At 68.5% G+C, this 12,592-nt stretch overlaps 4 protein-coding genes across 4 annotated transcripts; 2 read left to right on the top strand and 2 right to left on the bottom strand.

Moving 5' to 3' along the window:
• On the top strand, positions 1 to 1,620 carry EMIHUDRAFT_232570 (hypothetical protein; the record flags this gene model as incomplete). Its single annotated transcript, XM_005783121.1, has 3 exons — positions 1 to 204; positions 613 to 1,159; positions 1,586 to 1,620. 3 exons carry the CDS (start codon positions 1 to 3, stop codon positions 1,618 to 1,620), a joined length of 786 nt encoding a protein of 261 aa, XP_005783178.1.
• A 1,092-nt stretch (positions 1,621 to 2,712) lies between these two features.
• On the bottom strand, positions 2,713 to 3,813 carry EMIHUDRAFT_365315 (hypothetical protein). Its single transcript, XM_005783120.1, has 2 exons — positions 3,305 to 3,813; positions 2,713 to 3,228 (listed from the first exon to the last, which is right to left on the bottom strand). The coding sequence occupies exons 1-2, from the start codon at positions 3,434 to 3,436 to the stop codon at positions 3,004 to 3,006; spliced, it is 357 nt and encodes a 118-aa protein (XP_005783177.1). The 5' UTR covers positions 3,437 to 3,813; the 3' UTR covers positions 2,713 to 3,003.
• Positions 3,814 to 4,821: 1,008 nt separating this feature from the next.
• EMIHUDRAFT_456494 (hypothetical protein) lies at positions 4,822 to 8,646 on the bottom strand. The gene is made up of 10 exons (XM_005783119.1): positions 8,166 to 8,646; positions 7,959 to 7,989; positions 7,699 to 7,755; positions 7,417 to 7,497; positions 6,945 to 7,260; positions 6,473 to 6,879; positions 6,340 to 6,378; positions 5,948 to 6,040; positions 5,283 to 5,421; positions 4,822 to 5,212 (listed from the first exon to the last, which is right to left on the bottom strand). The coding sequence occupies exons 1-10, from the start codon at positions 8,552 to 8,554 to the stop codon at positions 4,944 to 4,946; spliced, it is 1,821 nt and encodes a 606-aa protein (XP_005783176.1). The 5' UTR covers positions 8,555 to 8,646; the 3' UTR covers positions 4,822 to 4,943.
• Positions 8,647 to 8,948: 302 nt separating this feature from the next.
• EMIHUDRAFT_468325 (hypothetical protein) lies at positions 8,949 to 11,667 on the top strand. Its single transcript, XM_005783118.1, has 10 exons — positions 8,949 to 9,444; positions 9,537 to 9,587; positions 9,658 to 9,792; positions 9,859 to 9,900; positions 10,048 to 10,209; positions 10,290 to 10,381; positions 10,460 to 10,743; positions 10,949 to 10,998; positions 11,069 to 11,112; positions 11,230 to 11,667. The coding sequence occupies exons 1-10, from the start codon at positions 8,992 to 8,994 to the stop codon at positions 11,336 to 11,338; spliced, it is 1,422 nt and encodes a 473-aa protein (XP_005783175.1). The 5' UTR covers positions 8,949 to 8,991; the 3' UTR covers positions 11,339 to 11,667.
• Positions 11,668 to 12,592: the final 925 nt, after the last annotated feature.

Below are 12,592 nucleotides of genomic sequence, written 5' to 3'. Positions count from 1 at the left end.
ATGGCATCCCCGACTGCGCCCTCGTTCTCCGTGCCGAAGGAGCTCCCGTCGGTGCTGAAGGCCTTTACGCGGGAAGTCCTCCGCGCCAACCCGCCCGACATCTACGGCTTTGGCGCCGAGTACTTTCGTGAGGTCGTCGCAGCCTCCAAGTCGGCCCGGGCGAACAGCGACACGATATCGGCGCAGCTAGACAGACCGCATGAGGTGGGCGTGACGGGAAATAAGACTGCACCTACGCCTGAGAGCCTGCCCGGCACCGATGTAGCTAGTCTAGACGTGCCAGTCTCTGCACCTCCGCCGCCAGAGGCAGAGCACCTGCCTGACGTGGGCGAGGCAGAAGGAGGCGGTGGTAATAGTGAGGCAGAAGGAGGCGGCAGTGGTGGTGGCGAGGCAGAGGGAGGCGGTGGTGATGGCGAGTCGGATCGAGGCGGCGGAGAGGAGGCCGAGGGAGGCGGCGGCGAGGATGAGGTGGGGGGAGGCGATGAGGGCAGCGGGGAGCCCGCGGAGGGAGGCGGTGAGGGCGACGACGCAGACGGCGGCGATGACGGGGAGGAGGAGGGGGGTGGAGAGGGCGAGGCGGAGGGAGGCGGCGGCGACAAGGACCCTCTCGAGGAGCTGTTCGAAACGGCTGACGTGGACAAATCTGGATCGATCAATGTCAAGGAGCTCAGCACCCTGATGACGGTTGCGGGAATCGGGGGGACGGCCTCCGAGGCTTTGTATGGCGCAAACATCCTGAACCCTATCGATGACGAGTTTGACGGTGTCCCGACGATGGACTGCACAGAGTTCTGCCTTTTCATGAAGGAGAAGCTCGGCGAGGACGCGGGAAAGGTGGCGAAGCAGATGAAGGATATGTTGGCTTTGCGTGCGCTGTTCGAGACGGGGATACGGTCGCAAGATGCCTTCAGGGCAAGCGACGCGGACGGCGATGGCTCCCTAGACGTGGCTGAGCTCTCGAAGCTCATGGCGGCGGCAGGGATCGGAGGATCGGCGTCCGACGCCCTCTACGACGCCAACATCAACGACGTGTTTAGCCATGACTTCACCGACGTCGCGAAGATGGATTACACCGAATTCTTGCTCTTCATGAAAGACAAGCTCGGCGACACTGCGGGATACGCGGCGGCCCAGATGAAGGAGATGACCGCACTGAAGAGTCTCTTGGGGGATTAACTTTCGTATCTGATTCAGGTCTGAAAAGAACACACAACTTCGCTCTGACCGCCCCTGTACAATTCTCAACAGTAACTCAGTAGGGGGATAAATAAATAAAACGGACACCTCTACTAGTCAGTAGGGGGAGGGCTCCCAGGGCTTTGAGATTTTTTCAGTTGCAACCATGATGATAGAGGCAAGGCGTTCAGGGTAGTGAAGAAATAAGAAGAAGAGGACATCGTTCGACCTCGCGTGCGAGATGTGTGTCGCGACCCCTCGTCGCCGGACACCTCCCGACACGGTGTGAAGAACAACTCCTGCTCTCGACCCCGCTCTACTACGCCGCCGCTCTTCTCGCACTGCGCAGCTCACACGGCCCAGCCTCGTCCTCTTTTGCCGATTTCTGTAAGCGTCCATTTTTGAATAGGTTTGGAAACCACCGAGGGGTACGATTCCACATAATTCATCCGACGGAAACGAGGCGATGGCACCTGATTCGGGGAGCAGTGGGGGGGGGGGGGTGAGGATTTGGTTCTGAAGAAGGTGGGGCAGTACCGAGGGGGATGGGGTAGGGTCACCGTTTGAGCAAGCGAGGGCTGTGGCGCCGACGGCGGCACCCTTGTACGAGGCTGTGAGGGGAGCGGCGGCGAGAGGGGGGGCGGCGGCGACGCAGGCGAGCCGCGCGCGCGCGCGACTGAGGGAAGCGCGGGCGGCGGGAAGAAGGAGAACGGCGGCGGCGGCGAGGCGCAAAACGGGGGCGGCGGAAGTGGGGACGACGGCGGCGGCGGAGTGAACGGCGGCGCGCGCACGGACGGCGACGAAATCGACGGCGGGAAGGGGCGGGGCTGCATGGCGGCTGCGGGCGCGCGCTCATATGTCGTGCTTTCGCATTGGCACTCCACATCCTCCTCGGCGACCTGCGTGCGCGGGAACGGCAGGGGTCATGTCGCGCGCACCGGGCGGCGCCGTGCTCGCAGCAGCCGGGATCGCGGCAGAGTATGGTGGAGAGCCCTACCCGCGCACCTGCCCAGCGAGGAGCTCGACGCCGCTCCTGGCAGGCGAGGCAGGGATCTCGGCGACGTTGGAGAGCGCGGGCGCACGATGTCGTGGGGAGGGCGACGCCCGTCCGCAGCTGACACGTCGTGGTGACGATGATGGCGAGGAGCATCATGGTGAAGAGGAGCGTCACGGCCCCTCGAGATGGAGGAGAGGAAAAGTGGGGGCGCGGCGCAGCACGGCAAAAATCTTGTATCAGGGCTTTAGAGGTGAACCTCAAAGAATTGAGAGAGAGAGAGTACGCACCTTGCTCTCGCTCGTCACAGAGAGAGAGAGAGAGAGAGAGAGAGAGGTGGGAGCATGGGTGGGAGATTACAGCATTAGACAGTGGACAACATGCATGCGAGATATCATGCGACATGACTAAGTGTTTGTGTCCGGTGCGCGGCAGCGCTGCGTACGCTCCAATCACCGACTCCCTCACCGAGAGACTTCACACATCGGCCCTCCTCGGCCCTCCCGCCTGGCAGCCCTGCTCGCCCTCGCAATCGCGGCCGCGCCGCCGCCTCCCGGCCGACAGTCGCTGCCCAACCGACAGCCGCTGCCCGCGCGAGGGCACAGGCGTCGCCGCACTCGACTCCCGCCCGCCGCCCGGCTGCAGGCGGTCGAGCCAACGGCTGCCTGCAGTGAGCCAGCCGCCAAGGCCAGCGCGCTTCCCCTTCTCGGGTGCGCGCCTCTCCACCGCCGGCGGCGGCGCCGCCTTTGGCGCTGTTCGGCGGGGCGAAGGGCGCTGCTGCCTCCGCTGACTATTCTCCCCCTCGCTACTTTCCGGACTCTGCTGCTGCAGCCCTAGTTGCTGCACGCGCCAGATCTCACGCGCCTACGTGTCATGGGTGCGTCACGTGTTGCGGCGCGTGAATCTTGGAGGTGGCTCGGAACTGTGTCTCGCACCGCGAGACCGCGCAGGGCCTTGAGCTGCTCGGCGTCCGCGCCGTCCGAGGGCAGCTCGTGCCGGCAGGCGGGGCACGTGTTCGCCTCCTTCTCCAGCCAGCGTCGGCCGCAAGCAGCATGGACCTGTGCGTGCAAGGAGCTGTGGCGTGAGGAGCGGTGGATGTGAGTCTCAGCTGCTTCTCAGCTCCATCCGCCCCACCTTGTGCAGGCCGGCGCACGGCACGACCATCACGCGGTTGCCCGCGGCAAAGTCCTCCAGGCATATGCAGCAGGCGGCGGCGGGGCCGAGGAGGTCGACCTCGGCTGGGGTCAGCACGTGGGTCGGCAGCATTCGCGAGCATTCGCGTGCCGTCCTCTTCTTCTTCTCGCTCTCTGGGCGGTGAAGGTGGAGTCTGATGGCGCCCGACCGCTGACTGCGACCGACGGTAGAGATCGCCTCGCGGAGGCAGCTGGCGCTCGTGTTTGTACAGTGGAGCCACACGGAGTGACTAGAGTCTGAGAACTCCAGCCGAACGTGCAGCCCAAGCTGGTCACGAGTCGGTTGGGCAGAGACAGCGACAAGCCGCCTCCCAGCCATCTGTGTTCTTAGCTGAGTCTCAAGCCGCCGCTGCGCCGCGAGCTGCCCGATTGGTGTGCGGGCGGGCATGTCCTTTGGGCGGCCAGCTGTCCGGCGGTGGTGAACGGTCGCGGCGAGCCGGAACAGACAGGACCTAATGGTCGACCTTGTTGTTCCGCGCGCGAATTCTTTTTGAGAGTAGGTAGGCTCTCTTGCCCGCAACCCGATGCCAATCATCCGGCCCGCTGGGTGTGCTTCTTAGCTTCCCGGCCCTGGATGTGCGGTTGATGACTGCACTCCAAGTGCTCCAAGTGCAAGTCTACGCCCTTTTGGTTACGACGTCCCGGACCCGGTGATCTGTGATCTGTGAGGGTCCGCCCGCAGGCGCATTTTGTATACCGAGGCGGTGCCCGGTGCCGAACCTGTCGGACCTTGAGACAGCGTTGTAGATCCCTGGGCGAGGGTGATGGCGTCCCCGTCGGGAAGGGCTGTCTGCAGTGGTGGTCTACCGTCACCCCGCCAGCGGCCCGGCGGGTTCGGCTTAGACCTCCACTGTCTGTCGGCGCCAAACCACCTCCCACCGAGGCGGGCAGGTTCCACGCGTGAGCAGACTGCCCCGTTGGAGGTAGGCCGCTCGTCTAGCCAATCAGCCTTAAGCGAGCGGCCTGGCCGTTGGAATGGCCGAGAGTGTCGGCCGGCCGTTCGGTCTCTTCCCCGGGGGGGGCCTCAATGACCTAGTTGCCCGGCCGAGAAGGGGAGGACGACTGTCCCTGACGGCGAACCTCAGTTACGAGCCGCCCTCCCCTCGAGACGCGAGGCCAGTGCACTTGGGGCCAAGCCCCAGCGTACACCGTCCCACACGCCTCACGCGGCCTCTGGCTGGAGCGGGATCGCAAGCGAGTCCCCCAGGCCGGCGCGCGTCTTCCGAGAGAGGAGCAGGAGCGAGGGACATTCTTAGTAAGCCGGCATGCAGATGCATGCACGGCCGTTCAGAAACTCTCCAGCCGTTGGAATGGCTGCGCTCCCGCCCCTCACCGGGTCGAACGGGTAGTAGGCGTGTTGGCGCCGAGGAGGGCCGCCGGTACGCGGTAGTGTCTAGTGAGAGTCAGAGTGGTTTTTGTGATCTGTGATGGAGTGGCCCGCAGGCGAATTTAATCGTTCGGCAGATGTTCCGCACTGTATACCAGGTGCGAACTATATACCAGGTCCGCACCTGGTTGCTGGTATACACGACCACATGGACATGGACCACGCACGGCTATACTTCCCCCAAGCCGCACCCTCACTCGCCCACCGCCGAGGGCGCTGCGGCGGGGGCTGTTGCCTGCTTTTGCCTCCAAAAGTGGTTGAAATCGAGGCGCGCGAGGAGGTGGGCGAGGTTCCACTCGCGGTGCGCCTGCTTGCGCAGCTCGGCCAGCAGCGCGAGCAGCTCGTCGTCGAACTTCTGGCCGAAAGTCTCCACGTTGCGCGCGTACCTCCGGTCCGAGATGAGCTGCTCCACGCGGCGACACGTCTCGCGCCGCACGGCGGCGCGCTCCTCGTGCGGCGCACCTATTCTCAGCGCGAGTCGTGACGAGACGCCGTGCGCGGGTGTGGCCGTGCGCTCCCCGTGCCGGCGCGCCCGCGCGCAGCGGCGGCGCCTCGCCCACCGCTGCGGTGATGGCGGCGGAGAGAGAGCGCGTCTGGTCGGCGTAGATGACGCAGATGGTGAGGAGCTTCGCGAGGAGCTTGAGCAGCGGCGCGTCGCGCAGCATGCACTCCTGCCCACGGAAGGGGGGGGGGGGGGGGCTGTGGGCGAGCTCTGCCGGGTCTCGGCCAGCTCTGGGCTGCGTCTCGCTCCTTGAGCGACCGGTCGAGAAAGGAGGCGTGCAGCGAGATGAGCTCGTCCACCGACTGGGCGCCTGGGGCCGAGGGGTCCGCTGAGATGGGCTCGTCCGCATGCATGATCTCGGCCGCATCTCGGCCGCATCTCGGCCGCATCTCGGCCGCATCTCGGCCGCCTCGCAGCCGCAGCATGAGCACGTGCCAGTTCGGCTCGAGCACCTCGAGCATCATGTAGTGCTCCATGTTGTGAAGGAAGTGGAGCATGCGCTGCCGCAGCGTGTGCGACGCCGCGAGCGCGCCGCCGAGAGAGCCGAGCCGCTTGGCGTCCTGCAGCCGAGATCGTGGCGAGGTTGAGGCGAGGTTGCGGCGAGATCGAGGTTGAGCCGAGATGGTGCCGAGGGTGAGCCGAGGCCGCGGCTCCGCCTGCAGCGAGAGCCAGCAGGCGGAGAGCTGCCGCTCGACGTGCTTGCAGTGGAAGAGGTGGCGGAAGAGGAGCTGGTACTTGATGAGGGCGTGGCGCGAGAGCACCAGCGAGGCGGGCCAGCCAACGCGGTACTCGAAGGTGAAGGCGTCGAGGCCGGGCGTCTTGTCGGCGGCGGCGGGCGGCGGCGGCACGGCGCGCGCCGAGTTGATGATGCGGAGGAGCTGCGAGGTGAGGTTGCAGGGCAGCAGCTCGCAGGAGAGGGAGGAGCGGTACGGGTCGACGAGCGCCGCCTGGCGCAGCGACAGCTCCAGCTTGGACGCGAGCCTGCAGACACCCAACCGATGCTTGGGCGGGGTGGCGTTGAGGTGTGGGGGGGGGTGTGGGTGTGGCCGAGGCGTGGCCGAGACAGCTAGAGCGCGCGCCTCCCGACAGAGATGCGCGCGACGGGCTTGACGAGCTCTTCCTCCGCCTGCAGGGGGATCGGAGACAGGCTGCGAGCAGGGCTCCTCCTGCGGGGCGGCTGTGCGCGGGCGAGTCGGCTCGGCCGAGTCCAGGAAGTGGACGAAGAAGTCGCCCTGGTCGAGCAGAAAGTAGTGCTTGAGCGACGCGAGCCGGCCGAAGAGCTCGCCCTCGCCCTTGCCGCCCCCGAGCAGCAGCTGCAGCGCGCGCGCGTTTGCCCACGCCCGAGCCTCCACGAGAGCGCCTCCCAGCGCCGTGGCGTCGAGGAGGCAGTCCGGCGACGAGAGCGGGCCGCCCTCCTGCTCGAGCCGCGGGTTGGACGGCTCGAGGCCGCTCTCCCTCGCCAGGTGCAGCAGCTTGCCCGCGTCGAGCGCCGTGCGCGCGTGCGGCGCGAGAGCGGGCGGCGTCAGCTCCGGCCGCGAGGAGAAGCGCCGCTCCCAGTACGCGCAGCTGAAGTCGGAGGTGAGGCTCTCCTTGGCGATGCGCGGGTCGCTGACGACGAAGAACTCGCCTACGAGGCGCGGAGGGAGGCTGCTGTCCGCACGCCTCGCACGCCGCTCGCGTCGCGGCAGAGACGTCTCTCGCCGTGCGGGTCGTCGCACACGCCGCAGTACACCCACTGCCGCAGCGAGCGCAGGAAGGGCGCCGCCGCCCTCCGGAAGAGAAAGCCGCACAGCGCGCGCCCGTCCTCGTCGCCCCCGAGCCCCGCCCGCCGCTCCGCGAGCAGCCGCAGCAGCCCCCCGCCTCGGTGGGGCGGGGGAGGCACCGGCTCGGCAAAGCCGGCCGCCCCGTGGCCTCCCCCCGCTCCGCCTCTGTCTGGCGGCGCGAGAAGCTCGCAAACGAGGGAGTGGAGCAGGGCGAGCGCTCGGCAAGCGGGCTGCAGCTCGTGGACCTGCTCACGGGGCCGGTGGCTGTGAAGAGAGCGCCTCCTGGGCGCCTCGCGGGCGGCAGCTCGCCACGCCAGCTGCTGCAGAGGCAGGGCCGCCTCGCGGTGCTCGCTCTGCAGGACGGCGAGCGAGAGGCAGTGCTCCGAGAGGCAGTCCCGCACCGCCGCCGCCAGCGCGTGCACCGCCAGACCGCAGTTCGGCAGCCGCCCGACGCAGCCCACCCAGCCCCGCAACTCGACCAGCTGGTCCGCCGAAGGAAGCAGCCGCCGCGCGAGCGTCAGTAGGGACAGGTCCGCGCCTCCACCTCCGCCTCCGCCACCGCCTCCGCCACCGCCACCGCCGCCACCGGCTCTGGTTCCGCTGCCGCCTCCGCCGATGGCGAAGCGCGCGGAAGGGACGCTGCACGCGCTGCTGGCCGGGAGCGGCGTGGCGCGGATGTGCACCCCGTCGTACCCCGACAGCACGAGGAGGAGGTCGGAGACGAGGCAGCGCTCCTGCGCCTACAGGCAGGATGCCGAGAAGCCTCGGAAGAGGCTCCGGGCCGGAGACGAGGCAGCGCCCCTGCGCCTCGAGCGGCAGTGCGCCAAGCGCGGAGAGGGGCGGGGGCGCGCCAGACACGCCAGACACGCCCTCCCTCACACACTCGCCCCAGCCCTCGCCGCCGCCGCCCTCGCCGCCGCCCTCGCCGAGGTGTCGCCAGCACAGAGCCGGGCGGCCAAAGAACCAGGCCGACTCTGCGGGCGGCAGCGGGCGGCTCGCCGGCAGCTCGCGGCCCCCGTGCGGCAGAGGTGGCGCGAAGGAGTCGGCGCGGCCAGCCGCGCCCGCCCTTGTGCCGCCGGAGGGTGAGGGCGAGGCTGCTGCAATCCGGGTGGCGGCGGGAGGGAGGGTGGACGAGGCGGCCGGCGCCGACCGGCCGCCTCCGCAGCTCCCCGACGGCGGCTGCTGTGGCGGAGGACGCGGGTGCGGCGGCGCCGCGCTGCCCGAGCCGTCGGAGGTGGAGCGGAGCAGCTCCGCGACGGCGCGCTCCTCACCGACCCGCTGAAGGAGGGCGGTGAAGCGGTCGAGCTCGCCGACGCCGCGCGCGCGCAGCGAGGCGTGCGCGGTAGCGAACTGGGCCGCGTCGGCGCTCCGATTGCCCACCGCACGCTCGGTGCAGCGGCGGTACGCCACCGCCGCGCCGTGGGTGGAGAGCGGCTCGGCGGGGTGCTCGCGCAGGAGGGCGAGCAGGCGATCGGCCGCGTCCTGCTCGACGCCGAGAATTTCGAGGGCGCGCGTGCCGAGTGTGGTGATGGCGCTCATGCGACAAAGGGCTGCCGCCGGGCGGAGGCGGAGGCTTTGAGAGCGTGGCAGCGGCCGCTACTACCGTTCAGCCTTTCGCGCTACTATTGTGCTGCACGAATGGTTGGGCAGGTGTGAACAACAGCTAGTGACCACGGCGCCGCAGGCGCCTGTTCCAGGTGACAGCCCTGGGTGGGCAATCCATACGCCTAGTTGGGCCTCAGATCGCCGCCACCGCCCTCAGGTGCTCTGTGGTCGGATTTGTGACGCCGCCGCTTACCTAAAAATCCTTGGGGCCGGCTCTGGCTTGAGTGCCGGGTGGAGCTAGAAACCACGGCGTGGGGTGGATGAGGGCTGTTGGAAAGGCTTAGAAACGGCGTTCGGATCCTTTCTTTATCTCAAGCTTAGTCCGACAGTCCAGCCCTCTGCAGAACGCTCACGCCAGGCCACTTCCATCGATGGAACCGCCCTACACCCCTCCCTCGGCGCGCTCGAGCGGTTGGGGCGGCTTTTCGACACCGCCGAGCCGCTCCTCCGGTGGATCGAGCTCCAAGGCGGACTACACTGGCGACCGGTTCATCCCGACGCGGCGCGGAGTAAACCTGGCCGAGCAGTTTGCGCTCCTGCCAGAGGGCGGCAGCGGAGGCGGAGGGGGGAGCGGCGGGAGCGGAGCCGAGCGCAGTGGCGACGGCGGCGCCGCCACCACGCCGCGCGATGACGACCCGTACAACATGCTGCTGCGGAACGAGTTGCTCGGCGACAATGTGGCAGTCACTTCGCGGCGCGGCTCGGGACGGCACGGCGCGAGGGGCGGCAGCGCGGGGGGAGGGTCGGGCGGCAGCCTCTTCCAGTACCGCGTCTCTCCCGCTCGAGACGCGCCCGCCTCTCCCTTCTCCCTCTCACCCGTGGAGGTGGCCGCTGCCTCCCTGCCTCTCCCCCTCCCTCCCTCCTCCTCTCCCCTCTCCTCTCTGCCCCAGCCACCCCCCTCTCTCTCTCCCCGTAGGCGGACCCGATGCTGCCCGCGGCGCGGCGCACGCAGCGAAAGATCCCGTCGGTGCGGGGAGAGGGCTGCGGACGCGCCACGCAGCGAGGCCGCGCCAGTCCACACCCCTGCCCGCTCTCAGGTGCCGTACAAGGTCCTCGACGCCCCCGCCCTCCAGGACGACTTTTACCTCCACCTGGTCGACTGGTCGTCGACCAACGTGCTCGCCGTCGGGCTCGGCGCGTGCGTCTACCTGTGGAGCGCGTGCACGAGCAAGGCGAGGCGAGAGCTCGGCCAGCTTTAGGGCGGGCCGTCTCGACCGCCCTCCCTCCCCTCCCCCCAGGTGACCAAGCTGTGCGACCTCGGGCAAGAGACGGTCACGTCGGTCTGCTGGGCGCAGAGAGGCGCGCCTCGCCGCGGCCACGGGCGGGAGGCCAGGGGCGGGAGGCGTGGGGAGGCGCCGCGCTGACACGGCTCGGCCGCGCGGGCAGGCACGCACCTCGCCGTGGGCACGAGCGTGGGCGAGGTGCAGGTCTGGGACGCGGCCAAGGCTTCGCTGCTCCGGACGATGGGCGGGCACCTCGGCCGTGTCGGCACTCTGTCGTGGAGCGGTCCCTCCCTGTCCTCGGGCTCGCGAGACCGGACCATCTGCATGCGCGACGTGCGCAGCGCGCCGCCCTTCACCTCGCAGCTGGTGCGCGCGGGCAGGCGGCGGTCCCCCTCCCCCCCGGCCTGAGACCTTGAGCCGCCCTGCCCGCCCACCGCCCTGTGCAGGTCGGCCACAAGCAGGAGGTCTGCGGGCTGCGGTGGGCACACGACGGGTCGCAGCTCGCGTCGGGGGGGAACGACAACAAGCTCTTCATCTGGTGCACGCCACGCACCTCTCGGCCCCTCCCGCCGAGGCCGCCCTCTCCACCCCTCGCCTCTTCACGCCCCACGCGCAGGTCGCCGCACGGCACCTCCCCGCTGCTCCGCTTCTCCGACCACACCGCCGCAGTCAAGGCGCTTGCGTGGTCGCCGCACCAGAACGGGCTCCTCGCCTCGGGCGGGGGCACCGCCGACCGCTGCATCCGCTTCTGGAACACCCAGACCGCCACCGCCCTCTCGGCGCTCGACACGGGCTCGCAGGCGCACACGCAGCCCGCGCGCCTCGGCGGCTGCACCTCTCGGCCGCACCTCGGCGGCTGCACCTCGGCGGCTGCGCCTCTCGGCCCTGCGCCTCTCTCAGGTGTGCAACCTCTGCTGGTCGTGCACTGTCAACGAGCTCGTCTCGTCGCACGGCTACTCGCAGAACCAGATCGTCGTCTGGCGCTACTCGAGCATGGCCAAGGTCGCTACGCTGAGCGGCCACACCATGCGCGCGCCTCTCTCGGCGCCCGCTCGGCACACAGCTCAACGAGGCCCGGCCCTTGACGCGCGTGGGCTGCGAGCAGGCGTGTGCTCTACCTCGCTCTCTCTCCCGACGGGCAGACAGTCGTCTCTGGCGCCGGCGGCGACACGCGCGCTGCTGCGTGTGAAGGCGTGCCCTCTTCACGGCGCGAGCGCGTGAACAGGCGCCGGCGACGAGACGCTTCGCTTCTGGAATGTCTTCCCGCAGGCGGCCGGGATGCGGCCGAGATGCGGCCGAGATGCAGCTGAGATCGAGCCGAGAGGCGCAAGAGATGCGGCCGAGAGGCGCTGGGCCGAGAGGTGCTGGTCTGTCGCCCGTCTGCAGGCGCGCCGCACGACGGGCGACGAGGCGGCGCCTTTCTCGCGCGCGTACACGGTCAGATGAGGCGCAGCTGGGGCTTGGTGCGCGCGCACGTGCCCACGGCGGCTCCTGACTCCTTGGCGCCGGTCAGGGCAGCGCTGCAGCCGGCGGCGCGAGGCGGCGGCGCAAGAACGCGGCGGGCCGCGCCGCCCGGAGGCTGCGGAGAGGGAGGAGGAGAGAGGTACGGGCGCTCGCATTTGGCGGCCATCTGCCGGGCAATTGTAGGAGGAGTATTCCCCAGACACGTGTCGTACAGTCGGGGGCACGCGGTCGCTGGGCGCTGCGCGAGGCCGCGGAGCTCAACGCTGCGCGCCAGGCCGCCAGCGCGTGGTATTGGGAAAGAAGGAAAATAACAGAAAAAAGGAAGTAGCTCTTCTTTTGTTTTTCCAGTTAGCGCGCCATAAAATAAAACGGACACCACGAGGGGTGTGCGTTCCGGGTGCACACCACAAGCCAGGGAAGGGGCACCCGGAACGCACAGTCAAATCGTTCGCCTTTCAGGAGGCGGAGAGTATCAGCCGAAGGGCGAAGGTGCGTTGGGCCGCGCGCAACGGCCACGCAGTGCTGTCGTTGCAGCACGACGGTATAGTCGTAGCGGTCAAGAGAGGGAGTGACGCCGGCGACGTGGCGGAACAGATGGCGAGGGCGAGTGAGGAGGCGCTCGGATACCGGCAGCCGTGCGAGCTAAAAGAGCAAGAGCCGCCGAGCGGAGTAGCGAGACCGCAACTGGCGACACGCGATGAGGTGGGAGGGGTAGTGCCGGGGCTAGGAGAGATGGAGGGCTCGCCCCCGAGGCACGGCGCGTGGGTAAGAGACGCCGAACTCCAGGAGGATCCGCTTACGCGCTTCCTACTGCGGTGGGACGAGTTTGAGGTCGGGACACGGGCGCTGTCCGACAGAAACGGGACGCAGATTATGATGGGCAAGGATAAAGAGCCGCTCGGCTCGGAGAAGGGCCGTGAGCTCAACGCGGAGGTTGCCAGGATATGCCTCGCGCTGCACAGAGCGCGGCCATTCACGCACCTCGCTGCGACGGATGGAGGGAGAGACATGCCAAACAAGTGGGTGGGGGATAGGTTCGTGCCGCGACCAGTTGTGTCGTATGGGGTGTACGAAGGACCGGCCCGATTCGGGAGACCCGTCGAGGGATCTGGACAGCTCGAAGGCGGGGACGATGAGCTGCGGCTCGCGTTTGGGCAGGGGCTGTGGGGCGGCAAACTGCCAGACGACTGGCAGGTGATAGACGCGGAAATGTACGCGGTGCTGGCTTACCTGCGTAAGATGGCAACGGCGGAGGTCTGCGGGAGCACATAGAACTATTAGTGAT

This window comes from Emiliania huxleyi (assembly GCF_000372725.1).
Source record: "Emiliania huxleyi CCMP1516 chromosome Unknown EMIHUscaffold_182, whole genome shotgun sequence".
In the NCBI taxonomy this organism is placed as follows: domain Eukaryota; phylum Haptophyta; order Isochrysidales; family Noelaerhabdaceae; genus Emiliania; species Emiliania huxleyi.
This window is presented reverse-complemented; position numbering and strand designations above follow the sequence as displayed.